This window comes from Pleurodeles waltl, chromosome 6, assembly GCF_031143425.1.
Source record: "Pleurodeles waltl isolate 20211129_DDA chromosome 6, aPleWal1.hap1.20221129, whole genome shotgun sequence".
Lineage (NCBI taxonomy): Eukaryota > Metazoa > Chordata > Amphibia > Caudata > Salamandridae > Pleurodeles > Pleurodeles waltl.
In genome coordinates, this window is record NC_090445.1 from 1,674,627,533 (window position 1) to 1,674,655,252 (window position 27,720).

The 27,720-nt window shown below is 41.5% G+C and overlaps 1 protein-coding gene across 2 annotated transcripts in view; it reads left to right on the forward strand.

Annotated features, from left to right (window-relative positions):
- LOC138301329 (carboxyl-terminal PDZ ligand of neuronal nitric oxide synthase protein-like) overlaps positions 1-27,720 on the forward strand; it is a 465,684-nt gene that overhangs the window by 24,592 nt on the left and 413,372 nt on the right. For both annotated transcript variants that reach the window (XM_069241686.1, XM_069241685.1), the window contains exon 2: positions 19,482-19,553. In XM_069241686.1, coding sequence (XP_069097787.1) covers positions 19,482-19,553 — 72 coding nt within the window. The remainder of the gene's footprint in view (positions 1-19,481; positions 19,554-27,720) is intronic.

Sequence of the window (27,720 nt, forward strand, 5' to 3'; positions counted from 1 at the left end):
CCCTACAACGTGCCCCCGATATCCTGCATCCTCTGACCTTGGCCTGGAACCCGTGTGTACCAATGGACTCTCCCATCAGCAGCGGTGTTAATTGTTGAACATTTGGAAAATTCGCGCTTTCGTGGAGTCAAAACACTAATTCTTCACTAGTCCTCAGCAAACTTGGCCACACCATCATCCTTTTGTGGGTTTCGTCTTCTCCCCATTAGTAAACGTACTTAACTTTGCCCCCAAGAACCCTATATAATCTCCCCAAGCACCACCAAGAACATAGCTCTGTATACACTAATGAACTAAGTCTCCAAACAATAAATGGTGCTTCCACAAACAAAGCGTCTTCTATCCTGTGCAGACATGTTCCAACTCACCACCTGTTCTCAGTGAAATTTAGCCTCGTGGTCACACCCACACCTCCATGTGCAGCATCAGGATTGAAGTCCTTCCATCTACTAGGACTTTTGCACACTTAAAATGTGCACTCTTACGTTACTAACTTTTTCAAGGCCACTCGGAAAGATGTCCTCTTATCTGAAAAATACTTATCACATGCTGACTACATACAATAGATCAATGCAAAGGCTATTGTAAATGTGTTTCTTAAAATCATATCTTTGTATTGGCTGGTTTACATTAATCACTGATAACCCACCAACAAGCTCATATACATGTTACCATCATAACAACTTTTTGCTGTGTAAATGTTGCATGCACATCATTTGTAGTCGAATTTATTCTGCTAAATACTATACATAAATGGCTGAGGCTCTGGTAATGTCTATATTTTAAGTATCCTTGCCAGTGGAAGTCGATGCTAGAATAATCGATTCAGACTGTATTCGATTGTATCCTCCTTGCAAATTTCGCAGCTCTGCAGTAGTTGCGTTGCTGTTTCCCATCACAATTGCCCTATAAATCAAGCGTGACTTTGATCCCAGTTTGAACATCTGGGCTAGACTAGCTTCCTGTGTCTGCCTTTCATCCTGTCGGAACTGTTTGTGGGGGACGTTTTACCCAGCGAGGAATGTATAGATATTCCTGAAACTAATGCTGTGGATTGTAAATACAAAGGCAAACCATTTCCTGATGGATATTTAGTGTGGATTTCTTTTGCCACATTGTGTCTGCTTCAATTTATTCTGTGCGGCGATGCATCTCACAAACACTTAGGCTCATGGCAGACCTGTAAGCTTGCCTTGCCTTCACAGGGATAACTACTCTGTTAAAGCGCAACCATTGAAAAAACACCCTTGGATTGCTAAACGTTCATTCTATGCGAGAAACCTGCCGGACTTTTCCATCAAAGAGTGAAGTTTGTTGCTGACTGATGAATGTGTGTTAAAGTTGCTGTGAATGTCTATGGAGAAAGGTCTAGGTTTAATGTGCTAGTGCATGGAGAATCCTTGTCATCTGATTAAAGGTAGATAAGTTTAAACAAGCATATGCAAAGCAATGGGCCTTACATTTGCCTGAGTTAGTGCTAGTAGCGTTGTAAACTTCTATCCGGTCTTTTCTTGCCACATAAATTGAAAATGAAAAGTAAAACAGTTTCACATAAGCGATCCGACGGCCGCCATGAGCCCAAGTGTGAAGGAGACAAAGAAAAGGAAAAAGAAGTTTGCTCGCAGTCAAATCTATTGGCAAACGTGCAATTATCCATGTAACCGGGTCGATGGCCAAGGCGGTAACCAAACCGCAACAAGGAGGGACAAACGTAAAGCATTTACCAATAATAACAAAGGATTTTTGAAGGACAAGTCCATGAACGAGTATAGTGATGGGCGTGAGGTGGGTGTGGTTAAAATCCCAAAGAGATAACAACACGTCGGAAAAACCAGCGCTTGCACACTCGACCTAAAAAGGAAAACTAGGCTACATTGAAGGCTCCCTTGATTTTGTTACAGTCCTGTTTTTGTTCTGTGTGACATGAAGGCCTAAGGCAAGGAAATGACAGCAACAGAATTGTCGAACATCATCCGTGGTTGAAGGAGGTGGAGATAAAGCTCCCTTTTAAATATATTACATATAATAGGCCTGTCTTACACTTTTGCTTTAGCAACCCAGACCTAAAACCATCTCAACAGGATTACATCAGATATGGTCAGAATAATGAATTGGCTCAGTTCAGAGCTTTCCGTGGGTTTAGTTAATCTGTTTCGTAGTTTCTTGAACCAAACCAGAAACCTTGTTCTAGAAAAGAATAATTGTGTGGTTGAGATGAGCACACACCATTCCGAGAATCTGAACACACCCCAATGCACTTGAATTGTGAACTTCCTGAATGATCACAAACTGATGTGCACATTTTTAAAAGCCACTTATTACTTAGAGTAGCAAAAAGCGTCATGTTGCCTTTTTAGAGGAAGAAAAATTCAAATTGCATAACCCAGAGGCAGGTTCTGACTAAAGGTGAAGACATTGCCTTTACAAAAGGCGTAAAGCCACACTGTTCTTACAGCCAACTGGGCATTGCCAGGTCCTTGCCCATGGGGAAGTAGCAATATAAGTTCCTGGAATGGGCTACTGCTGACTGAGTCTGACAGTCAGCCATACCCAGTGGCTCAAACGGTAGGGACACTGAGCCCAGGGCGAAGTGAAAGGTGTCTCTCTGTGACCTGAGCCAGCTGGGAATGAAAAAACATCTGTTGCCAATCATGGTCTGTGCCAGCACAACATTGCATAAGCCATTAGCTGTGGGAATCACAAGTAGGGGCACAACTACATAATTATAAAAATAAGTAATTGACGCATGTTGTTAAAATGGTCTGTTTATTGGTACTTGTATCACAAACTGCTATTAGAAAAATAGGTTTTAAGTTGAAGGAACTTATTGATAATGATCCACAATCCAAGGTCAACTGGACTTCCCTATTTATGGCTCCCTATGAATCTGTGGGACTTGCCCGTGAGTCGCACGTGACCTACGCGCAGTTCACTTCACTCACTGTACCACAATGAGACGGTGACATAGCTGGGGAACTCGCATTTTACTACACCAGTGATTATATCAATACCTTATGTGCAGTTGCAAAGGTTGACTACTACTTGCCGCTTTTGTCCTCCTAAAGAATACACAGAACACAAAGGTTGCTTGTGATACACAATTGAATGGACCCTAGTTGTAGCTAAAACACTGCATTAACGCTAGCAATATACAGACGTCCTTGCAAAGGGTTGTATGTCAGAATATGGAGGACCAACATATTATCCTAGAATATTGTGGCCAAAATATGGGCAACCAAAATGTTGTGGGGATAAGTATATGGGTAAGTATAGATTTAATGTTAGCAACTCCTCATCTGTGTACCCTGTGAGTATGTAACTTCAGGGTGCAGATACTGGTAGTTAGGTATAGTAAACTTATACTTGCCTATTGGTAGTTAACGTTGTGACATTTTTGGTAATCTGCACTTATGTTGGTCACAGTTTTCTAAGTCTATACTTTGCAAAGGATATAAGCACGAGCAAAACTATTTGTGCTGTTTTCAACAGGTGTGTATGGAAAGAATAGTCATTGGGAAGTTTAGTTTGAATAGATACATGTGATACAAGCATGATGCCCATTCATGAGTAACCTAATTAAAAAAGACAGGTTCAGGTTCAACCTGTAAACAGGTTGTGTACAGGTTCAGTGATGTAGTTGTTGAAGTAATTCAAGTGATATGCGATGTCCTGATATGGTCCTGGCTGATGTCACCTGTGCTTACAGAGGCTAAAGGTTAATAGAAATAAACTGACAATTAATACATATCCACATGGGATGCCTATAGAGACACCCGGATCGCCACTGCCAGTAAACGAATGTGGAAAAGATCAAGAATTTGTGGGTTAAGATGATGAGGAGGAGGAGGAATGCCTCATCACTGCTCACCTTTTCCAAGAGTCAGATGGAGCCCCTTTACCTTTCTCTATGGGCAAGGAGGTTTTGCAAAAAGTAGGTGAGCTGACACACATCCCTGCCTCCTAGTTGTCTGGCTTGGCTGTGCAGCTGTCCCGTGACAACTATGTGAGAGTCACTAGCAGGCTCCGCCCACATGTTGGGAGCCACGGGTACATGTTTTGGGCAGAAGTTGAGTGCTTCCACCAAAATAGTGTTTGCCCACCACAGAGCTGTGATCATTTTGTGTATTTATCCAGCTGCCTGAGCGTGGACTTTTAAGGAAACGCACGTGACATTATAATGATAACAAGATAATTGATGGTGTTCCCTGACAGCAGCGCAGATGGGAGGAGGACACTCATTATCCTACATGGATGATTAGGCCTGGCTCCCAAGTGCAACTGTTACCTGACCTTTTTAACCTACACCAATATTATTCTACAGTTCTTTGCTTCTGCACATATGCATATCAGTTCCCTTGCTAGTTACTTGTAATACTTCAAATTATCATATCACACTCCTTCAAACCCAGACTTATTGGCTTTACCAATGCTTGTTTTCATATTGGGGAAGGAGGTACACAACTGGTTGCCAGCTAACTTTCTCCTCCATGCCCCATAGCATTGCCTGGGCTTGGAGGAGTGGCAACCCTGCATCTAATAGACTTTAATCTTACTCAAAATTGTGAAGTAGTTGAGGAGGAGTTTTCTACCTCAGTAGGAAATAAGGAAAAATGCCAGAAACTGACTGGATCAATGACATTAAGTGTCTTTTTATTTTTAACATTGGCTGTAAAATGTCAGTCTTAAATTCATCCATCAGTAAGGCCGATGTAATGATCTCAGGGATGACGAAGTGTGAAACTGTCCACAGATATAGCAGTAATTGTTTCAGAACATCAGCTATACAATGGGACCAAACACTTAATTTACTACTGGAACTTTCTGCGTAGACCACATACTGTGCCACTACTGGCAGCTAGAGCCACTCTAGCCAGAACTATCATTGGAGTAAGGAGGATTTAACATAATGTAAAGTTTGTGGGCCTACCAAATGAAGTGCTGATTGAAACCTAATTCAGCAGGCTGAACACTGGTAGATATCACAAGAAGAGGTATATTTCGTTAACTTCAGAGGCTTCATTGACTCCTAGTTTCCTCTGGGTATTGTTTAAGTTTGAGGTCTTGGAGCATTAAAATATCTGGCCACCTGCTCCTACAAATGCTCCTTTTTTATGCACTGTTTGTAAACCTGAGATCAAGACCACTGGAATTATGTGATCTGTGGCTCTGAGTTTTTGCTTGTTCAAATCTGCCAGTCACAATCTGTGTTTAGCAAGTAATTGGGAAATCTTAAAGAATGGGAACAAAAAAAAACTCACAGTAGATGCTCTACTTAAGGTGCATAAAAATTGCAATGTACCTATGCTAGTGCGAGATGACGTCTCTAAAGAGCTAGATAATTTGGTGGCTTCAGAGATAATTGAGCCATCAGATTGGATTTCTCCCTTGTTGGTAACCAGATGTAGCAGTGGGAAGATAAGGTTATGTGTGAATTTGCTTCATCTAAATAACAATATCATCATAGACAGGTTTCCATTGCCCAGAATAAATGAAACGGTCACATGTTTAAAAGGTGTGAAATGGTTTTCTACTATAGATCTTTCTTCTGCACACCATAAGATTTCATTGTCACCTGAATCCATGAGATTAACATCTTTCATCATCCCTTTTGGTTGCTTCCAGTTTAGGAGAATGCCATTTGGCTTGGCATCCACAGCTGCTGTTTTTCAGCAGCTCATGTTCCAATTGTTTAATAAGGAACAATGGGTTACCTTCTTCCAGAATTACATTTTGGTATTTGGCTCTGATAAAATGGAACACGAGTCTAGGCTTTTGAAAGTTCAAACATTTTTGGAAGAAAATGGTGTCACTGTAGGACATTCAAAATGTAAATTTGCAGACAAGAATGCCACTTCTTTAGGACATATTATCGATGAAGTAAGCGTTCAACCTAAAGCAACTTTGGTCATGGCATTAAAAAACCAACACTATTCAGCAAGGAGGATGTGAGATCTTTTCTGGGTATGGCAAAGTTTTTTTGTAAGGTATACCCCCAATTCTGTCAGTTGCTAAAGAAAAACTGTACGTCTGTGTGGCCCCTTTGTTGTAAGGATGATTTAAAAAAACATAAAATCAGCAATTGCAACCGCAGCAGGGTTAAGGAGCATTGATCCTTCAGCAGATAGCCTCATTACCACAGCTACCAGTAACAAGGGTTTTTGGGAAGTCGTATTCCAGAGGGACAACCAAGGGAGAGAGAATATAATTGTGAATGAATGTAGGTCTTTGGGTATTTTTCTTCAAAGGGAGACAATCATTGAAAGAGAGGCATTATCTTGTGCTTGGGCTCTAGAGCACTTCAAATCATTTATTTGGGGAAAGGCTTGTATGACTCGTTGTGACCGTAAACATAAAGTAAAAATTTTAACTACTGAAGGTTCAGTCAATGCATCATCAAGGCTTGCTAGGATTTCAATGCGCATGCACAAACTTTGTGTATAACATTTTTACACGCCTGGGAAGGGAAATGTTGTTGCTGATTTTCTGTCGAGAATGCATGTTATGCTGGAGAAATGTGACAATAAGACATGGAATGGGTTTTAAGTGGCATTGATACATGGTCAGGATTATTTTGCAATCAACATGGATGCATGGCACTCTGAATATAGGAAGGACCAGATGTTATAAGAATTTATTTTGTATTTATTGAATGGTTGGCCTAGGAAAGAATCATTGAGCCCCTCAATTAAACTATATTGGGAGGTAAGGTCAGAGTTGACAGTTAATGAGGGAACCTTGTCAAGAAGGGAAAGGATCATTCTTCCTGAAGGATTGCATGATGGTATTATGGATTTGTGCCATGAAGGACATTCTGGTATTGTCAGAACCAAATTGATTCTCAAGAAACTATGCTGGTGGCCTAGAATTGACACACATGCTGAGAGGAAAGTTAGAGATTGTTGTGCTTGAGCCACTTCTGATAAATCCTTGCATACGTTGCGTCCATCCATTAGTGACGGATCTCCCACTAAGGCACCCTGGGTAATAGTTGCTATTGATACTATGGGGCCTGTAGGTGAGGACCAAAAGTATTTGTTAGTGTTAATGGATTTATTTTCAAGATGGCTGGTGGTCAAAGTAGTTGAAATAGCGGACACTGACTCTGTGTTAGAATTTCTGGATAACACATTCACAAATGAAGGTATTCCAGCATCAATTGTGAGTGATAAGGGAGTCCAGTTTTTGTCCAGGAAGGCCAATGCATATTTTGACAAACTAGGAATAAAGCACAGAACCATCTCCTTATTTATTTCTAGTGGCAATGGAATGGTGGAGAGGTCTAACCGTGTGTTAAAAGCTACTATTCAGTTGGCAGCAAAAAGTAATGCAGACTTTATTAACATGATTGGGCATATCGTGTTAGATGCAATGATGCCTCTGAATTACCGCATTTGTGATTATCAAAGGTAGGAAACCAAAATCTAAGTACAATCCATTTTCTACTGGGGTAGAGTTATGGTGAAAGGAAGAGGAGAGGAATCTGATGCAACTTGATCACAACAAAGTAGGGAATATTGCTATGCAAAGCATGGAGTGAAACCTGCAAGAATTGAAGTAGGAAATTGGGTTCATGTGAAGAAGCCGGGGTTGGTATGCAAAGGGAGAGCACATTTTATGACCCAGAGGAAGTGATGGAAATATTGCAGAATGGTGTAAGGCTAAGGAATGGGAAAGTGTGGAATCTAAACAGGATTGCTATTGGAAGGAAGATAGATTGCAGAAAGGATGTTAATTCTGAATGGCTTCAGGATGAAATGGAGGTACCTTGTACCAGTAGGCTAAATGTGCAGGAAAATGCTATTAATGCACCGTGTGCCAGTGGGCTTAAAGTGCATGGTAATTCTATGCAGGAAATTGCAATTAATGAATCTGAGAATCTTGGAGGGGGCAAAACGGTGAATGTGAACACACAATACCATGGATGACAAGTTTAGTTCCAAAGAAACAATGGACCAGATTCCAATCAAAGCTCTATAAGGAAGAGGAAGGCTCCTGGTTGGTTAAAGGATTACATTGTTGATAACAGTAAATAAATTAATTTTAGAGCTAATTTTTCAACCTTTTTTTTTACGTATTGTGAAGGTTAAACTATTTTTTCCTTCGGTTAATGTTCCAAAAATGTAAGTGTTAAGCCATATGTTTATATCTGATGATTTGTATCTTTGTTTTGTTTATTAGGAGGAAAAGGGGGGATGTGTTGTGTTGCTTAGATACATAGAATGCCTAGATTCGCAGACATCCATGGAATGTTAGCTTTCAATTCTATTAGAGTTGTTATGGTTAATTGGGGGATGGACTCAGCAGCAATAAACACATTATAAGTTCCTGCTATCCTGAGTGTTTAATACTTAATAATATCTGAATTTGAAGTTGTAATTGGGTGATATCCGTTTCATGACAAGATGCTCTAATATCAATTTCGGATATTTAACACTTTAGAAACTTGGACAAAAGTATTTAATATTTATATTCTCTAGCCATTTTATGGTGCTGAAGGTGTTCCCATATTGCATATAAATTTGCTGTATTTTTTTCATCAGTGGATGGTTAATACCAAAAGTATGTTATGTGTATTTGGAAAGTGTGTTATCTCCCGCTAGGGTATTCTGGCACTGAGCAGGTATATTTTAGAAATGGCCAGATTTGACTGTATTCATATAACCTTTCATATCTTGGCGATTTAAAACACCAATATAGCTTGCCAGTGTGCCCCAGCCACGTCTGGCACATGATGTGAGCCACAACGATGCATGCCAATTGTGGGTTCTTGTTGAAACATGAAGTATTTTTATGAGGTTCTTAGGGTTTTGAGCGAGTTAGACCAAAGTTGGGCTGTTTGACCATTTCTTCCACAATTCAGCACGCCTCTGGTGACTTCCATTTTTTTCCTGTGTTTTCTAATGTTACACTAGAATGAAATGCAGATGTTGTATTTTTTTCTAATACAACACTAGCTTGCAGCTAATGGATCACAATTTATGAAGTAATCGAACATCTAAATAATTGGTAATCCAGATTCACACAGTTTGACCATTTTGGAATCTATGCTAAAACTCTGGCATTCTGCTTCCATATCCTTTAGTAGATGTTATCATCTCTGTATACAGTGCACTTAATTTAGGAAAGTGGGTAGGTGTAGACAGTGTCCAATAGTACACCCCCCTAATAAAATGTCTCAGGGGGATTTTGTTTCTGCATCTGCCACACTCCACAGCCATGTGTGGTATTTTGAAAGCTATAGTGTGACTACATGTGTGATGGTACTATAGAGCGACCTGTGCTCCCTGATGCACTGGTAGTCCTACCCAACCATTTATGAATGTGTAGAGTTGAATTCTGGCTTTTCATGGGTTATCAAAATGTTCCTATATGTGTAGTTGAGTCTAACCCCACACCGTAAATACGCAGTATTTTAGCACTATTTGTGTGGTGCAACATTGATCATATACCATGTACACTTAAGCTTGAGAAGATGTCTTCACATGTGAACTATTCAGAATTCACAAACTAGTTTGACTGTACTACTGAAATTCTAAAAAGTAACTTTACCTCAAATGGTGTTGCTAACCTACTGAATTAAATTGTTGACTTTTTAAGAACCGGGGTTGGAAGCAGTAGTGTTGAGCAGGAGACAAAAAATGAATTGTAGGAGGAAGAATGACTCACAGGGATCCTCATCATCAACACATCGCTTTATTCGGTTAATTTAAACCATCAAAGCACAAATCACGCAGTACAAGGATTAAAATTTTCAAATCGTAAATAACTTACATTCAAAATTACATAAAAAGTGTAAAAACATAAATACTAAAATCAAGGTGGTATTTCTCTTCACACAATGCATAGCTACCTAAACCCTGTTCCTCAAGTTAGCCAAAGTATCATCCAGTAAAATAACATCCTAATCTTAGGGCCTCGTGGTAGTCAAGAAGAATTTTTTAAGTGGCAAATTCGTATGTACCATGCAGCCGCAAGAAACTTGCGAATTGCACAGAACAGGGGACAAGAAGTATCCCTCATCATAATCCTTAAGGCATCTCTACAACATCTAATCCTCATGTTTTTACAAACTGGACGTAGCCACCTCTGACGAGCAATCCTATACGCTGGGCATATGAACATAAAATGCACAATGGTTTCGGAAGAACTACTACAGCTCGGACATAAATCAATTCTCGGAACAGAATCACGAATATTACCAAAAGATTTAAGAGATAGGCATCCGTATCTGAACTGAATATACAAACTCTTACTTAATGGATCAGTAATAAGATCCATAAACCGTTCGAAACACGGATGCCACTTAGTGTCAAGGAATTGCGAAGTCAATCTGCCATTAGACAAATGTAGCAGATAGTTTCCCCTGACATACGCCCAGTAAGCTGTTTTAAATGATTCTTCTGCTCTTTCCTTAAATTGTAAGGATGGCTCCAGTAATTACTAAGACTCAGGCTGTGGAGCCATTTTGAGATATGTTTGAACCAAGGAATAGTAAGCACGTTGGGTCTGTCTAGAATGTCTTGAATGGATTCCTTATATGTAAGTAGCTCAGGAGTAGTCCAAACACGTACCCAGAAAAGCAGTGGTGTTAAAGCTATAATATCTGAGATACGTGCAAGTCCGAGGTCCCAGAACATTGGGAACAAAGGAGTATTTCATGGTCAAGCCAAGAGTGATCTTACAAAATTATTTTCTCCTATTGAAAGTTTACCAACATTCGTGTATCCCCAGACTTCTGCCCCAGAAACCACAGCACCCTGAGCCTTTGCCCGATAAAGTTTTACTGCTGGAGTGACTACTCTCTCAATAGTCGACGCAGAATTGCCCTAGATCTATGTGCCAGGAGGGCTCAGCTTTGATCAATCTGGGCCTCCCACTGCATATCCTTATTAATTCTGACCCCCAGGTAATCAATGGAGCATACCTTACTCAATGGGGTCCCTTTGTAAAGGATAGTATATCCTTTGGTGGGACTCACAGGGATCATTATTCAAACCTAGAGACGTGTTATAGTAACATACCTTACATAGTAACACATTGTGCATTAAGATAGAATACTAAAGGAAGTGGAACACTTATGCTCAAGAAAAACTGCAGACCATCCGTGGAACATAACTGAGTAATGTACAGGGACTGAAGATTTCTGAAGCTAGCAAAATTGAATTTACAGTAACCACTGTCATATCCCATTTCTTATGTATAGATTTCAAGTTATTGTTGACTTTCTCTAGGGAGAGATCATTTGTTGCAACAGTTGTTTTGTAAGTGGCTCACACGTTTCCACCAGATAGCTAGTTCAGGGAGTTTTTATGTACAGAGTGAGGAGTTTTAGAAAGCATTTTTTTGTCTAGGAAAGGGGTTTTTATGCAGAACAGAAGTAATTGATAATCCTTACAGTGCATGGTTGGAGCGGTGATGTATCACAAGAGGCAATAGTCTGCTACATATTTAGAACTAGAACAGTTGAACATTCTTTTAATGTGTTTTACTGAAGAACTTTTATGTACAGCCTGGATTAGAGATCTTTATGAAAAGCTTAATGTTCAGAAACTCGGGGTGTTGAATTGCGATTAAACACTCCTCTTTTGGTGCTAATATGTTAAATGACACATTCCTGCTTAAAGATTTTAAAAAGGCTATAAAGATAAATGTCTGGCACATTTTGAATGTTCTACCACTCAAGAAAATGTCAAGTGTAAGATTTTAAATGAAATGTGAGATGTCCCATTGTATTAACAGACAAAAGACATGCTGTCTTACTGCCCCTGGGCACTTTGGAAAGAAACCTGCCATTTGTGGTCTTCTGTGTGGAGGCACGCATCTTGATGACGCTTTATGTATTATTTTACATTGAGTTGTTGTGTCTCTTGTTACCCAGAGTGTGAAAAACTAGTTTACCGGGTGCCAGCTAGTGAAAAGAAAAATTCCGTTGAGTTGAACAAGCATATCGAATCTTTTGAACTTGCTGGTTCCCTCTAATAGTGCAAAAAAGTGAGTGTTAGAAAGTCATGCAATCTGTAGGAATTTGTATTTATTTATTTTATTGTGACCTTTGACTTTATTAAATAAAATCTACATATTAAAGAATTTTTCAGACAAATGAAAGAAACAGTATCGAATTGAGTATCAGTTCTGCCCCCACTCCAAATCTGAGCAATTCTCTCAGAAATCTGAAGTCAGTGACACAGAGTGGTTAAATCCGAATTCCCTCCACAACCCAACAAAAATACTTCTAGGATCTCTGCCCCCCACTTAGAGGTTGAAGGTTTATAAGGGTCCTCCTAATGATGGGTGAGTCCCAACCAGGTGACAATCTTGCAGTCTACAAGAACTTCCTGATTGTTTAATAAATGTGAACTGACCTGACGCATCTGCAAATGGCAGCCTGAAGCACCAACAATTGTTTATATCAGGATCAGGTATAGAAAATATAAAGTCCTGTGGTCATGGCTAAAATTTTCAAGTTTGTTGGATTCGGTAAGGAACTGCCCTAGCAAGGTTTAATGGATTGCTGCATATTATTTTGTATCCTTCTTTGCCCTCCCTTCCACCGCTTCCCATTCCACATGTTTCTATTAATGTTCTTAGTGAAATTATTCTTTTTTTAAATTTTACTGGGCCTGTGTACACTTCATTGGCAAAATTGATCTTACAAGTGCAAGTTTTACGTGTTCATAGTGAGAGAACAAGAATGCCTGGTGCCTCCTCACATACACAAAACAGAGGCTAGATAAATAATTAAAATATTACTGTTTCTTGAGTTAATTTTATATTAGGGGTTCTCCTTCAACAAACCCAATGGCATTTCATAAGGGTAGGGGAGGCCATGAATATTTTTAAAAACTACTGTTTTAATAAATCCCTCTCAATGCAGTAATATAATCTGGTGTACTACATTGAAACAATTTCCGCATGTTAAAGAAACACACTTTTCTGAATTCTGAAGGGACTCTAATGTTTGCATGGTGCTTGTTGCACGATTTACAGTCCAAACATATTGATAGCCCGGAACGGACTCTTAGGTAAGAGCCAGAAGAAAGTAGCGCTGATAACCACAGCATTTTCTATGTTCTAAAAAAATCTTAGGGAGGAACCACTTCTGTTCCCATCCACTTCCTCAAAACAAAGTAAATGGGCTCGCCTACATGGTGCAAACGGGGGCATTGGTGCATGGCCCACCACTTTCAAAGTTCACCAACCACCACTGACTTGGAGCTCTTATTTAATGTAGTGATTTACATTTGCCGCTTTCCTATTGGTAATGAGAGGCTATAGATATGCACTTAGAATGTTAAGACATGTGAATCGAAAAGTCTTTCTTCTTGTTTGCTCCTCCTCATTAGACTTACAGAAAAAATACTACAGAAACACATTTTAAATTGTCCATTGAGAGACCAGGATTACAAATTTCCATCATTATTTCTAAATACACTGTATGTTATTTTGATATGCAGAATGAAAAAAATGAATATTCACAATTAGATAGCACAGTAATGATACTATCATTAGTGTTTTTTCAAATGGGGGCAGGTGTTAGTAAAGAGTGCTAGAGAAGGGAAAGAGCTATGGTCTGGAAAAAATAGCTTCATGCTACACAAAGGTACAGAAAAAACTTATAGACAAAGAAGAACATAATTCATACATAGGTCAAATACCGAAGTACTCAATAAATGGATATAGGGCATTACAATACTGCCACATTTTAGTAGAAAACTGGTTTAGGTGGGGCATCTGATTTCTTTAAAAATATTATTCAACCTGATGTGACATCTGAGGGGCTGATTTTGTGTCTTAAAAATGCAGGAATTCCGCCAAATTGCAGCAGATTCCCTTCTGCCTATTTAGAGCTGATAGTCAGTGCACTTTAAATAGAGCAGACAGGAAATTTGCCTTTTTTTTATCAAGGTGCTTCATCCACCAAAGTCCAAATTTCTCCAGAGTGACTAAAAAAGTTATCTCTTTGGTGAATAAGACCGTTAAATTAATATTACACGATACAGCTCAGTGGCTAATGGTTACAGTTAAACGACAATTAAACAAAACGGTCCATAGATTGAACAAATTAAACCACTAATGCCTCCAAAGATAAATATAAGATTAATTAAATTAAGCTTCCACAAAAATATGTAAAATTACCCACAGACTCATGACTAACTTCATCATTATTGGGAGAAATAAAATGGGATATCTGATAATTAAAACAGACCAGAAGCAGGTAAGACGAAGTACTAAAACCTAGTAAAAAGTAGAGAGGCTATGTGATAGGGTGCCAGGACAGATGGAGGACCATGATCAGTTGACCATGTTGTTTTCTATCTTGGCAGGCAGTGTGGAGAGGCTTTGGTGTCTGGAGAACTGGTAGGCTAAAACAAATGAAAAAAAAATTAAATAAACCTACTGTCGCAGACTGTTTAGGAACACCACTCTTTATATACTGCACACCTATACATGAATCTCCTCCGCAAACTGTTGTATCACTCAAATTTCTTGGTGTGAATGATGGGGAGCCAAGGTGGAACTGGGTCATCCAGAAACTACCTGAATATCCCAGGGTCTCGACTCTCGCCGATGCACTGACTCTCACAAGCCCCATTTTTTAAGGTATTGCCAAAGGGCCTATTTGCAATGAAGTTTATAATCCTGGTGTGTCTTTTTCTCAATTAAGAAAGAATCATCACAGAATCATTCAGTATATGAATTTGGGCATGGACTGTACAGCTGCTGTTAGGGCTCAGATTTTCAAACTTTATTTTAAATTTCATTTAAAAGTGTTAATTGGACTTTTTTGTCCCAGGCAGTAAATTTAGTGGTTTTCAGTGAGTTTATAGTTTATGTGTGAATGTAGGGTCTGCCCAGGTGAAGGATGTGACAGGTGAGTAGTCTACCAGCCGTCACTGAATCCTGTACGGTGATGTTTGTGTCTTCACGGGGAAGCTTATGTCTTCAGAACTATATTGCTGCTCCTTCCTAGAGGACACCAGAGGGTGTCTTGGGAGCATATTGCTACCCTTGTTGGTCTAGTGAAGCTTCAAGAGGCTTGCCGCAGTGGAGCCAGCAAGGAAGAGTCTTTTGCACTGTTGGAGAAGAGGTGTCGAGAAACCTTCTGTAGCCATTAGCAGGACATTTTGAATCTTGTACTGATTTTAGGTCTGTGAATCAAGTCACCCTGCACATGTCAAAGTGGTTTCTTAGTACCCCATGTCTTACAAGGACATTAACATTATGGAGGTTTGTGCTATTCCTAAACAAATAAAGACACAAAGATGTAACCTTTCCCTGGGTTTGGGAACAGATAGGCAAAATAAACACATTTGTTTCAGTAAAAGCTGACCCCTCAGTAAAGTACCTGGGTGTAGGGTAAGCTCTCCTTTTTTTTCTTTCTTAAACCATTTTGATTGAGTAATTGCGTCATGACATTATACAACAACATATTCTTGCCAATTTTCATTTATCTGTACGTAAATCCCATAATATCTTATAATGAATATAAAGCAAACGTTGTAGGAGTAACGGTTCATATCTTTAACGGTTAAAAAAAAATATAACAAATAAAAACTAAACGTGATGCATCTAGAGGCGTCTAAGAAATGAGTGCACTACATGTATTCCGGGTCTGCAGCTCCAGCTCAGTGGTCAGGGCCCACCAGTACCATGTCATGACAAGTGTGTGCATGAAAAACATGAACTAGGGGGGAGTCTGACTAGGGCATCGCGCATTAGTGGAGGGAGCATGGGGTGATATATAATCAATAGCTGACCTTCAGTGGCAGTCTTGAGTGTCGGCAGGCGCCTATGGTAGGGTATCTAGGTCGAACAGCAACATGTCCCAATCTGTCGCTACAGGATATTTTTGCAGGCCTCTCACCTCTTCGCGTCTCAGGGTCACTGCCTCTTCATGCCCCCACCTTAGTGTCACTGCTCGACAGTGTCCTACACTAGGTAACGTTATGGCTATCAAGTACATTACAATAAGATGGCAAGCTATTAGAAATGCTAGGTCAATAAACCTGTTTTGAGCCCTAGCGGCAAATGACCTACGTTAGTCCCAGTATAGAGCCCTCTTTTGTGTGCAAATCAGTACGTCATGAAACTTGTCTAACTTCATCCAGAATCCGGGCCCAATAATCTTCAGCTACAGAGTAGGCCCAGAACATATGTTTCATGTTGGCCCCTCTGAGTTGGCATCTTGGGCACGTTGACGATGAACCGAACATGTGTGAGGGGGAAGCTGGTGTAATGTTCTGCTGGATATTCTGAAATTTTGCATTTCGTGATGCTTGTCTAGGGTATTCTGTAATTTTCTCCCATTCTTTGGCAGTGAGTTCCCTACCAAGATCTCTCACCTATTCCCTGCATTTTTCCACAAGGGGATCCTACTCTGCATGTGCAAGTGCCCTTGCCAACCAGGTGACCAATTTACACCCTGCACCCATTGTGTACAATATGTTTGTCGGTGGATGGTGATCCGGTTCTATGTCAGTGATGCCCCATAGGTGAAGAAGCTTAGCCACCACATGGGTGTGTGCTAAAAATTGTCCAGCCGGGAGTCCAAATTCATCCTGCAATTGCCCATATGTTAAAAGTGAACCCTCCCGAAACAGATCACCCAACGTGTCCACCCCAGCCTCCGACCAAGCGTTCATTTTCCCCTTCACCAAACATCCCAAGAAAGAAGGATATTGAGCAGAATGGGGTTGCTGTTGAATAATGTGGCATTTTAGGCAGGAGTTTCAGACTACAGTAAAAGCTTTCCAAGGTGATCCGCAGCAACGCATTCTCACCCTTCAGGAGGTGGGCCTGTGAAAGAGGGCATGCAGCAACTCTGTCCATGCTTGTGTTAGGGTAGGAAGGCCCATCTCTGTGGTGGCCTGCCAACCAGTATGTGGGCCATTGCAGCTGTGCCACCAGGTAATAGTGCTCAAAATGAGGGGCACCTAGACTGCATTTAGTGATGGGAGTTGCAGTTTCCGGAAGCGCAACTCTATGTGGTCTCTGTTCCAGATGAAACATGGAATGCAAAGCATAACGGTGGGCCTTGGCATACTGACTGGCAAATTGTTGAGGTCTCTTAATGTCCAAAACTAAGCAAAATATAGGGAAGGATGGAATAGCTGGGTGAATTATTTTCCTGGCTCTCTGGGGAGTGGTCTGCCGAGATTCCAAAGACATGCAAAAGAATGTAGGGCACATTAGTGAATAGCAAATCCTATGAAAAACCACTCATTCACACGTATTGTGTTGCACCGCCAAGAAGCACGGATATGAACTGTGGCAAAAGAGAAAATCATCCACATGGCCCTTCTTTCACAGATCCAGCCTGGGTAAAAAAAAAATGTTTGCAAAGCAGGAATTGAAAGGGCAGATTCTTCAATGATGGGCAGCATGAACCTGACAGGTATGCAAAGATACCCGACCTTGAATGTTTGACCAGATAGCACAAAAGGTGGCTTAGTTTGCTGCCCAGGTGACTGCATCAAGGAGTTCTTGACTCTGTTCTTTTGACAGAGTTAAGTAAAGCAGTATCTACAGAAGGAACATGTGATATTCACGTGCAGTGGAAGGCCCTACCTAAGTTAACTAGTCATCATTCATTTGCTTATTTCTGTATTTCGTTGTTAAACTGGTACTCATGAGGCAAAACCTTTGCCCTGACAGTATTACCATGTGTAAACATGACAAAATAATGAAAATGTGTAGTATTATGCTGTATAAGTTGGCTTTTTGGTCATCCTTTTTGCATCATTTGTGCTCCCCTGTAGCATAATTCTATTGACCCTAATTATATGAGTCTTTAGCCAGTGCCCTAAATTCAACAGGACAGACTGCTCTTAAAGACATACTCTAATGACAATAGTGGACTTTCTTACATTAGCTACCTTTTTAGGGCACATCCCTGTGTGTTCCCACTAGGCTCAGTGATGACTGGCAGTAATGGGCAAGCCATGCCTGACATCAACTGGTGCTTGCCTAGGATTGTCTGTCTCGAAGTCCAGAAGTGGGCTGGGGACACACCCTCCTACAGGTAAGGTGAAACTCAACATTGGCAAAATATTTAGTCAGGTTCTTCCCCACAACGGTGACCCCTTTTCCGCTAGCTCTGCCCCACAGACACAGCACCCAGCATTCTGACAGTCCTTTAGTGGAAGGCCATGGATTTTCCTGGACTGAGGTGGAGGTAATTGATGACAAGTCTCGGGGGGAGCAATCCACATATGTGGCGCATACCTCCCAACATGCAAATCTTTTGCGTTGGGGGAGATGGCGGCTCCTTCACTCTGCTGGAGACAGAATTCTACCACCTGCCTGACATACGAGTCACTTGCATCTCAGCAGCTGGTCACTCTGATGTAAAGTCCCTAAATTCTGTATCCATCTTAGCTAGGCACCAACTCATCATAGCTTGTAGCCAAGTCCTGGAGGAAGACTGACTGACTGCTATCACAGTGGGTATTAGCCCTTTGTGGCATGCTCTGTCTTCACGTCTCTCCAGATAAAGACAGCCTTTGCTGTCAACAAGGTACGAAGTGCATCCCTTCTACCTAAGAAACTCTGGAGTTTACCTTCCTTTCATGCTCTCATAAGGTAGCACATAGAAGTAAGCATTAAGGTGTTCGGTTATAGATAAACATTTTAAATGAACTTTCAGCAATGCTGAAAATGTTCATTTTGTTCTCGTTATTTATAACCTGTCTTCTTGTTTTTTATAATATTCAGTGTAGTTCTTTTAGATGTACTGGGAAGTAGTTTGTTTCTGTAGTAATAAATACCTTTAACATAAGTTCATTCTTCTTAGCACGATGTGTGAGTGTCTGTGACTAATGAAATAAGGTTTCTGGCGTTTCCAGGGTGCCTCAATCCCTTCATGGGATTGTTAGTAACCCAAAATCAATACTTCTATGTCTATTACACAATGATTAGTGTCTTGCGGGGCTACAATAAGTTGTCTTTCACACTCGGCGTTGGTGCATTGAACCAAGTTCATCAGTGGTTAGGAAGTCACCTCTTGTAGAGTTAACGCCAGAGTTGTAACTTAAGCAACAACTCTTTCTATGAGTTACTGGTCTGCATCTTAACAGAAGACTTTCCTTTTTGGGTGGTGACTTTACAGATCTTAGAGCCTTGCCTATTTGTTTTATTTTTATTTTTTTAGAAAGAAATAACAATTGTTTTCCGTGTTTCCTTTTCTATATTCTTTTTGCTACACTTGATAAAGGAGAGCACATAGCGTGCATTTTTATGTTTGCCATATTAATTGTACTAGTGACACCTCTTGAAAGTTTGCTGAGATGTTGCGTTGGTATTAGCGAGTTTAAATATAAATATATACAGCTTATACTTTTTTCCCCCCATACGTATGCAAGTCTGAGCACCTCCTGGAGTTTCAATGCATTCTACATATCCTCTCCGAATCAGAATATTCTCCTGTTACATTTGCATCTTGACCATATCTGTAGTTGACTTTATTTATTTTTTGTTTTTAGTACATTGGCTGTTTGGATGTGCCTCGTCCGAGCAGTCGGGTGGAGATTGTGGCTGCAATGAGAAGGATTAGGGTAAGTCTTCCTTTCTTACTTTTTCTGTGTGGAATTTCTCCAAATGACACCACTGCTAATGACTTTCTATGAGTTCCTCAAAAAACGATGTTGCCCACATTTGTTTGTTCTATGTATCACTTTGGCTGTATGAAGTAGAATGGAGCAACTTCATAAAAGCCAATAAAAGGTGCAGTTTTGTTATCGACTTCAAATGGATCCATGCTGTGTGTTGTATTCATTGTTGTTACCTAGAAAAATTACTTAGGAAATTAGAGCTTTGAAATTACAGAAACTATTGACTTATGCCTGTCAGTATGCGCGTCTTTGTGACTGTAGACCCGAGTTAGTTACTTAGAGCCACGGATAAGTTACTTAGAGCCACGTGGTAGATATGAGTTCAATCTACGAATTTTAAAACACAGACACATGTTAGTGAGGCTACATAAAAACTGCATTTTTTTTTTTTTTAAGTAGTGTGTAGGCAATAAACATCTTATAGAGTAAGCTGCTTATTGGAGGCAGGTTTCCTCTTTGAACAGGTGACATCTTCCAATCTTTTCATGTTATCCAGACACCTCCGCTCTCCTGGACTGGCACACACCCTACGCATACCCAGAAGCAGTTCAAGAGGTCGTACCTTCTCATACATCGCTCGTAACACCAAGACTGAACTCCCACAACACATCAGAGCCGCCTCCTCCCTTCTTAAGAACCTCAAAAAGACAAAGAACGGGTTCTTCCGGTAAAACCTCCCCGGGCTAGCCTCACACACCAGGTACAGCTGGGATACCCTCACCGGTGACGGTGCGCTATACAAATACCTATAGCTTAGCAAAGTTGCATGATGGGATTTTTCACCCAATTCATGCCATGGTTTAAGCCTCATAATGCAACATGTTTTTTGAGCAAAAGCAAAGTCTGATTAAAGAGTGCAACACTTGGCAGCTTCTTACGCACTGTGAGTAACTGGTGTCCCGGGCGTTGTAATTCTGGGTAAAATAAACCATTTTTCCTCCAATGCACCGAGTAAGCAAAGTATCCGTAACGGTCACTATTAATTGTGAGCATATTTTGCAGGGCAATAGTCCCTGCAGTCAGTGTGCTGTTGCAGGTTTTTAAGTAATATATCTATTTGAGAAACTCGGAAAGCATCCTCGTGTAGTTGTTGTTACACGGTAATAAGAGTGTACAGTAAAGCCTTGCATATTTCTGAGTTCTGTCGCCCAGGTAAAGGCACAGCTATCGTAGCTGCACACCTTGGCAGAGTATAAATGAAATTATGCAGTTGGTTTCGAGCTGAAAAGGAATATATTGCAAGGATAGATATGCAGATTCCTTGGACGTATTTATTTTAAGAAGTGTAAATATTGGTGCTAATAATTGTGGCTTCTATATAGGTTTGAAAAAGCGCCTACCACTGTGTACAACGTTTGCAACACAAGCAAATTACCTATTTTTTTTTTGCGGTGACATCGGGCTCTTGTGTATAGTCCATTCTTATTTGGGGTCATCAGCAGGCTCGAGAAGTGGGGTACTCTTCTGTTATGCAGGAGGATAAGTGGTGAGCTCCAGGTGTCTCCCAGTCAGTCCGAATACACCCGACTAGCACAGTTTGTGGCAAACATTGTTAGAGATACGAAATGTGAAAATGTCATTGTAAGGAAATGGCTCCCTGTTGCAGTTACCCCCCACTTTTGCCTGATACTGATGCTGACTTGACTGAGAAGTGTGCTGGGACCCTGCTAACCAGGCCCCAGCACCAGTGTTCTTTCACCTAAAATGTACCATTGTTTCCACAATTGGCACAACCCTGGCACCCAGGTAAGTCCCTTGTAACTGGTACCCCTGGTACCAAGGGCCCTGATGCCAGGGAAGGTCTCTAAGGGCTGCAGCATGTCTTATGCCACCCTAGGGACCCCTCACTCAGCACAGACACACTGCTTGCCAGCTTGTGTGTGCTGATGGGGAGAAAATGACTAAGTCGACATGGCACTCCCCTCAGGGTGCCATGCCAACCTCCCACTGCCTGTGGCATAGGTAAGTCACCCCTCTAGTAGGCCTTACAGCCCTAAGGCAGGGTGCACTATACCACAGGTGAGGGCATATGTGCATGAGCACTATGCCCCTACAGTGTCTAAGCAAAACCTTAGACATTGTAAGTGCAGGGTAGCCATAAGAGTATATAGGCTGGGAGTCTGTCAAAAACGAACTCCACAGCTCCATAATGGCTACACTGAATACTGGGAAGTTTAGTATCAAACTTCTCAGAATAATAAACCCACACTGATGCCAGTGTTGGATTTATTAAAAAATGCACACAGAGGGCATCTTAGAGATACCCCCTGTATTTTACCCAATTGATCTGTGTAGGCTGACTGGTTCCAGCAGCCTGCCACACTAGAGACATGTTGCTGGCCCCATGGGGAGAGTGCCTTTGTCACTCTGAGGCCAGTAACAAAACCTGCACTGGGTGGAGATGCTAACACCTCCCCCAGGCAGGAGCTGTAACACCTGGCGGTGATGCTCACCCCTTTGTTCCAGCACCGCAGGACACTCCAGCTAGTGGAGTTGCCCGCCCCCTCCAGCCACGGCCCCCACTTTTGGCGGCAAGGCCGGAGGAAATAATGAGAATAACAAGGAGGAGTCACTGGCCAGTCAGGACAGCCCCTAAGGTGTCCTGAGCTGAAGTGACTCTAACTTTTAGAAATCCTCCATCTTGCAGATGGAGGATTCCCCAATAGGATTAGGGATGTGACCCCCTCCCCTTGGGAGGAGGCACAAAGAGGGTGTACCCACCCTCAGGGCTAGTAGCCATTGGCTACTAACCCCCCAGACCTAAACACGCCCTTAAATTTAGTATTTAAGGGCTCCCCTGAACCTAAGAATTTAGATTCCTGCAACTTACCGAAGAAGAAGACTGCTGAGCTGAAAACCCCTGCAGAAGAAGAAAGAAGACACCAACTGCTACCGGCCTGTCTCCTGCCTTCTAAAGAACCCTGCTCCAGCGACGCTTTCTCCAGGACCAGCGACCTCTGAATCCTCAGAGGACTGCCCTGCTTCCAAGAGACCAAGAAACTCCAGAGGACAGCGGCACTGCTCCAAAAGAATTGCGACTTTGTTTCAAGGAGCAGATTTAAAGACCCCTGCAACTCCCCGCAAGAAGCGTGAGACTTGCAACACTGCACCCGGCGACCCCGACTCGACTGGTGGAGAACCAACACCTCAGGGAGGACCCTCCGGCGACTCCGAGTCCATGAGTAACCAAAGTTGTCCCCCCCTGAGCCCCCACAGCGACGCCTGCAGAGGGAATCCCGAGGCTCCCCCTGACCGCGTCTGCCTGAACTCCATTTCCCGACGGCTGGAAAAGACCCTGCACCCGCAGCCCCCAGCACCTAAAGGAACGGAACTCCTGTGCAGGAGTGACCCCCAGGAAGCCCTCTCCCTTGCCCAGGTGGTGGCTACCCCGAGGAGCCCCCCCTTGCCTGCCTGCAACGCTGAAGAGATCCCTTGATCTCTCATTGATTTCCATTGAAAACCCGACGCTTGTTTCTACACTGCACCCGGCCGCCCCAGTGCCGCTGAGGGTGTACTTTTTGTGTGGACTTGTGTCCCCCCCGGTGCCCTACAAAACCCCCCTGGTCTGCCCTCCGAAGACGCGGGTACTTACCTGCTGGCAGACCGGAACCGGGGCACCCCCTTCTCTCCATTGAAGCCTATGCGTTTTGGGCACCTCTTTGACCTCTGCACCTGACCGGCCCTGAGCTGCTGGTGTGGTAACTTTGGGGTTGCTCTGAACCCCCAACGGTGGGCTACCTTGGACCCAAACCTAAGACTTGTAAGTGATTTACTTACCTGACAAAACTAACAAAAACTTACCTCCCCCAGGAACTGTGAAAATTGCAGTGTCCACTTTTAAAACAGCTTATTGTGTTTTATGTGAAAAGTATACATGCTAATGTAATGATTCAAAGTTCCTAAAGTACTTACCTGCAATACCTTTCAAATGAGATATTACATGTAGAATTTGAACCTGTGGTTCTTAAAATAAACTAAGAAAATATATTTTTCTATAACAAAACCTATTGGCTGGATTTGTCTCGGAGTGTGTGTTCCTCATTTATTGCCTGTGTGTATGTACAACAAATGCTTAACACTACTCCTTTGATAAGCCTACTGCTCGACCACACTACCTCAAAATAGAGCATTAGTATTATCTCTTTTTGCCACTATCTTACCTCTAAGGGGAACCCTTGGACTCTGTGCATACTATTCCTTACTTTGAAATAGTGCATACAGAGCCAACTTCCTACAGTCATCACACAATTCATGCAATTTGCCAATAGAAATCCTCTCTGTTTTCTTTATGATAGTCTCTTTGTAACATAATTTCTCAAGTGATAAGAAAATGTTGCAGGTACTTCACTGAAATGACTTATTGCAGTCTAGTAGTGAGTGCCTGAAGTCCATTAACTAAGCCTGGATGCTTCAGGGCACTGAGCAGCATTACAAAAGCTTTTGAACTTGGAAAGTGAGAGCATGCTTTTCAACTCCTCCAAACAAAGGGCCAGATGTATCAAGGTTATTTCCATTCGCAAACGGTGCGAATGCCCGTTTGCAAATGCAAAAAGCCAGTTCAGAATGTATGAAAGACATTCTGAACGCAATTTTAAGGAATCGCAAAAATAGCGATTCCTTAAAATTGCGACCCTGTTTAGAGAGTCGCAGATTGTGACTCTCTAAATAAGAAATCGCAAATAAGGATTCCTTATTTGCGATTTCTTAGCACATGTATGAAGCAATTCCTAAATGCGATTTGGGCATTTAGGAATCGCTATTTACCACCAGGTTGAACCTGGTGGTAACCATGTGCAAAAGTTAAAAATGCATTTTTAAAATGTACATGTAAAGCACACATGCCCTTTTGGCATGTGTGCACCTCACATGTCCCCCCAAATTTTTTTGGGGTGCAGCAGAGGGGGCCTTAGGCCCCCAGCACCCTGGGGTTTTGCATTTCCAAAATTGCGATTTCTGTTTAAGAAATCACAATTTTGGAAATGCAAAAAATTCGCAGATATGGGCCAACAGGCCCATAGGTGCGAATGGGGTCAGATTCTCTATTTGCGATTCGGTAATAGCATTTGCGATTTTTAAGAAATCGCTATTACCGAATCGCAAAAATCATACATACATTTTTGCATTTCTGAAATAGCGATTTCTTAAAAATCGCTATTTGAGAATCGCAAATCGGTTGTATGATACATCTGGCCCTAGGTTTCTTAGAAATGAATTGCCCTACAAGAAAGGAGATATTTATGGTAGTATGTTTTGCACTGCTAAAGTTCATTGGACGAAACAAGAAATCTCTGTGGATATTACCACATCTGCTGAACTTGAGCCATTTTTTAAAGTTACTTTCTTTCAAATGCTTATGTGTTTGCAGAATATTAGTAGTTTCAAACTAATACGATGTCTCTAGGATAATCCCCACACCATTCCACCATCAAGTTTATTGGCAACTTCACTTTACGAAAGAAGTGTAGTTTGGAGGTTGAATGGTGACCTTTTGGCTATCTGGTAACACTGTAATATTTTGTGCCTTCGGTGACCTATGAGATTAGAATGACACAGATGGAGACCAAAGTGAAAAAAAATTAATCGAGAATACGGACAATATGGGGTTGAAGTAGGTCGTCACCCTGAAATGTTTGGGAAGAGGGCTGCACCTACAGTAAGGGTGTCCAAAATGTGTACTGCCAGTGATGGCACAAGTAGAAGAAAATGTGAGCCCATTTGAGAGTGGCATTTGCTGAAGCTTTGTTTTCCTGGGTGGTTGGTACTGCATGAATGATAGATATGAATAAAAATGAAAACTGAGAAACCACAGTGAAGGAAACTAAATCACGGAAAAGCAAATTCAAACAAATGCAAAAAAAACGAAAATTAAAGGAAACATTTTAAAGGTAATATAAAACTAAGGAAGTAATCCCATATTACTTTAAAATTGGGTAAAGTTTAGGGGTTGGGATTTTTTTCTTTTTAGTTTATAGATGGGTTAAATCTAGGGGTGATGAGGTATTTTTAGTTGTGAGGGATTGATAGAGTTCAGGTGTATAAAGGGGTATTTAGGGTTCAGGGATGGAGAAGATTTGGGGTGGTGAGAGTTTTTCAGCAATCAAATGGCTCAGAGTGGTGAGGGATTTTTAGGATTCACAGATGAGTGGAGTTCAGGGGTGGTGAAATATTTTTTCTGTTCAGGAGAGGGTGGATGTAAGGGTGTTGAGTGTTTAGGGTTCACGGAGTAGCAGAGTTTAGTGCTGTGAGTGGGTTTTAAGGTTCTGTTTTGGAGTAGAGTTTATGGTGAAGACGGGTTTTTAGGGTTCAAGAATGAATGAAGTTTAATGTAGGTCAAGCGTTTTTAAGGGTTCATGAATGAGAGGCGTTTAGGGACAGAAATGGCTTCTAGAGATCAGGGAAAGAAGGATGGAGATTAAGAATGATTATGGGTTTACGGGTCTAGGAGGGAAGGTGTTTTTGGGTGGTGAGCGTTTTTTAGGAGTCTGGGAAGGGTGGTGTTTGGGGTGGTGAGGTGCTTTTATTTATTTATTTTTTTGAGTTCAAGGATGAGTAGAATTTAGGAATGGTGAGGGCTTAAAGGGTTCCAGGATGGTTGGGGTATAGACATAGAAGGATTTTTAGGGTGTCAGAATGGGTGGATTTGCAGGGTATTGAGGTTTCATAGATGGGTGTAGTTTGAGTTTAGAAAGAGCATTTATGGTTCAGGGATGAGTCGAGTTTACGGGTCAGGGATTGGTGTAGGTTAGACATGGTGAGGAGTTTTTAGGGGGAAGTGAGGATGGTGTTTCCGGGCTGTGAAGTGGTCAGGGAGTGCATGGTGTTTAGGGGTGGTGAAAGGTGAGGGAATATAAATCCAAAGTAATGTCCCCTAAAGTAAAGAACTGAAATAAATAACTCTGACAAAAATCTTTCTGTAAGTAAGACCTGCTGCCATTGCATTTACACCTTAAAAAATAAAAATGCAAATGCAATTTTTAGAAACAAAAGACATTCTATGACTTATTCTGTGAAATGGGAGATGCCAATCATCCTAAAAATGTTCATGAAACTGTTTAGGTGAAATGGTTTCTCAGTAATGAGTCTATGAAATCATTTCTATATGAAATCATATACAGTCATGCATGAGTCTGAGGTTTGCTTAAGTGATCATTTTTCTCATTGCAGAAGGATGCTCTCCCTTGTGGGAAGGGGTCATGGGTTGTTTAGGAAGAAACAGGAAGTTATGAAAGGCAAGTGAAGTAGGGTAGTGATGATTCTCAGGGAGAGGATGCAAGAGTGGCCATGTTGAGGGTGGTATGCCTGAAGGGAGGTTCCCTTTCATGGAATGTACTTCCTACTGATTCCTGATCTGAGTCCAGAGTCACTAAAAAGAAGTATGTTGTCCTGTTGGCTTTGAGGCTAAAGCTTACATCCTTACCAATCCATGTAAACATTGCTGGCTTAAAAGTATATGCTGTACTGCAGAAAAACAATTGAGACAAGCATTTGCAATGCAACGGGTCTCGCGTTTGCTCATGTGAGAGCTGATAGCGTTGTAAACTCATAACCCGACTTTACACCTATCGGCAAAAGTGCATTTATGTATGTAACCCGAAAAAGTGCAAGTAACTGTGTAACGCGCTCGACTTCTGCCAAACGAAATCGCGCTAGGAAAATAGAGAAAAAGTAGTCCACGAGCCGGACAGAAAACAGCGAGCCTTGCATGTTTTCTGTACTTGGTCGATGCGCTCGAGGAGGGCTAGCCACCGGAAAGGGCATGACGTATGCATGCCTTCGACTAATGAAAGCAAGCAGATTTTAATAGACAAGCCCAAGGACCAATGAAAAACACTGATGTGACGTCGACAGGGCTCCGAGCCCTTTTCTAATACCTAAAGCGTCTCGCTGCGATACGCATGCGCGAGCGCATGCGACGCAGGCTCGACCCTAAAAAAAACGATACCATAAAACTACAGTATAATCTACACATTCTCTTTATATGGGGTTGAGTGCCAAGCCTTAGATTACCTCTAAGAGGGATAGATTATTAAATCTAATATGCATAGTTAGCTCACATCTGCTGAACATTTGATCAACTCATAGTGGTTAAAGTATACAGCAACATCATTAA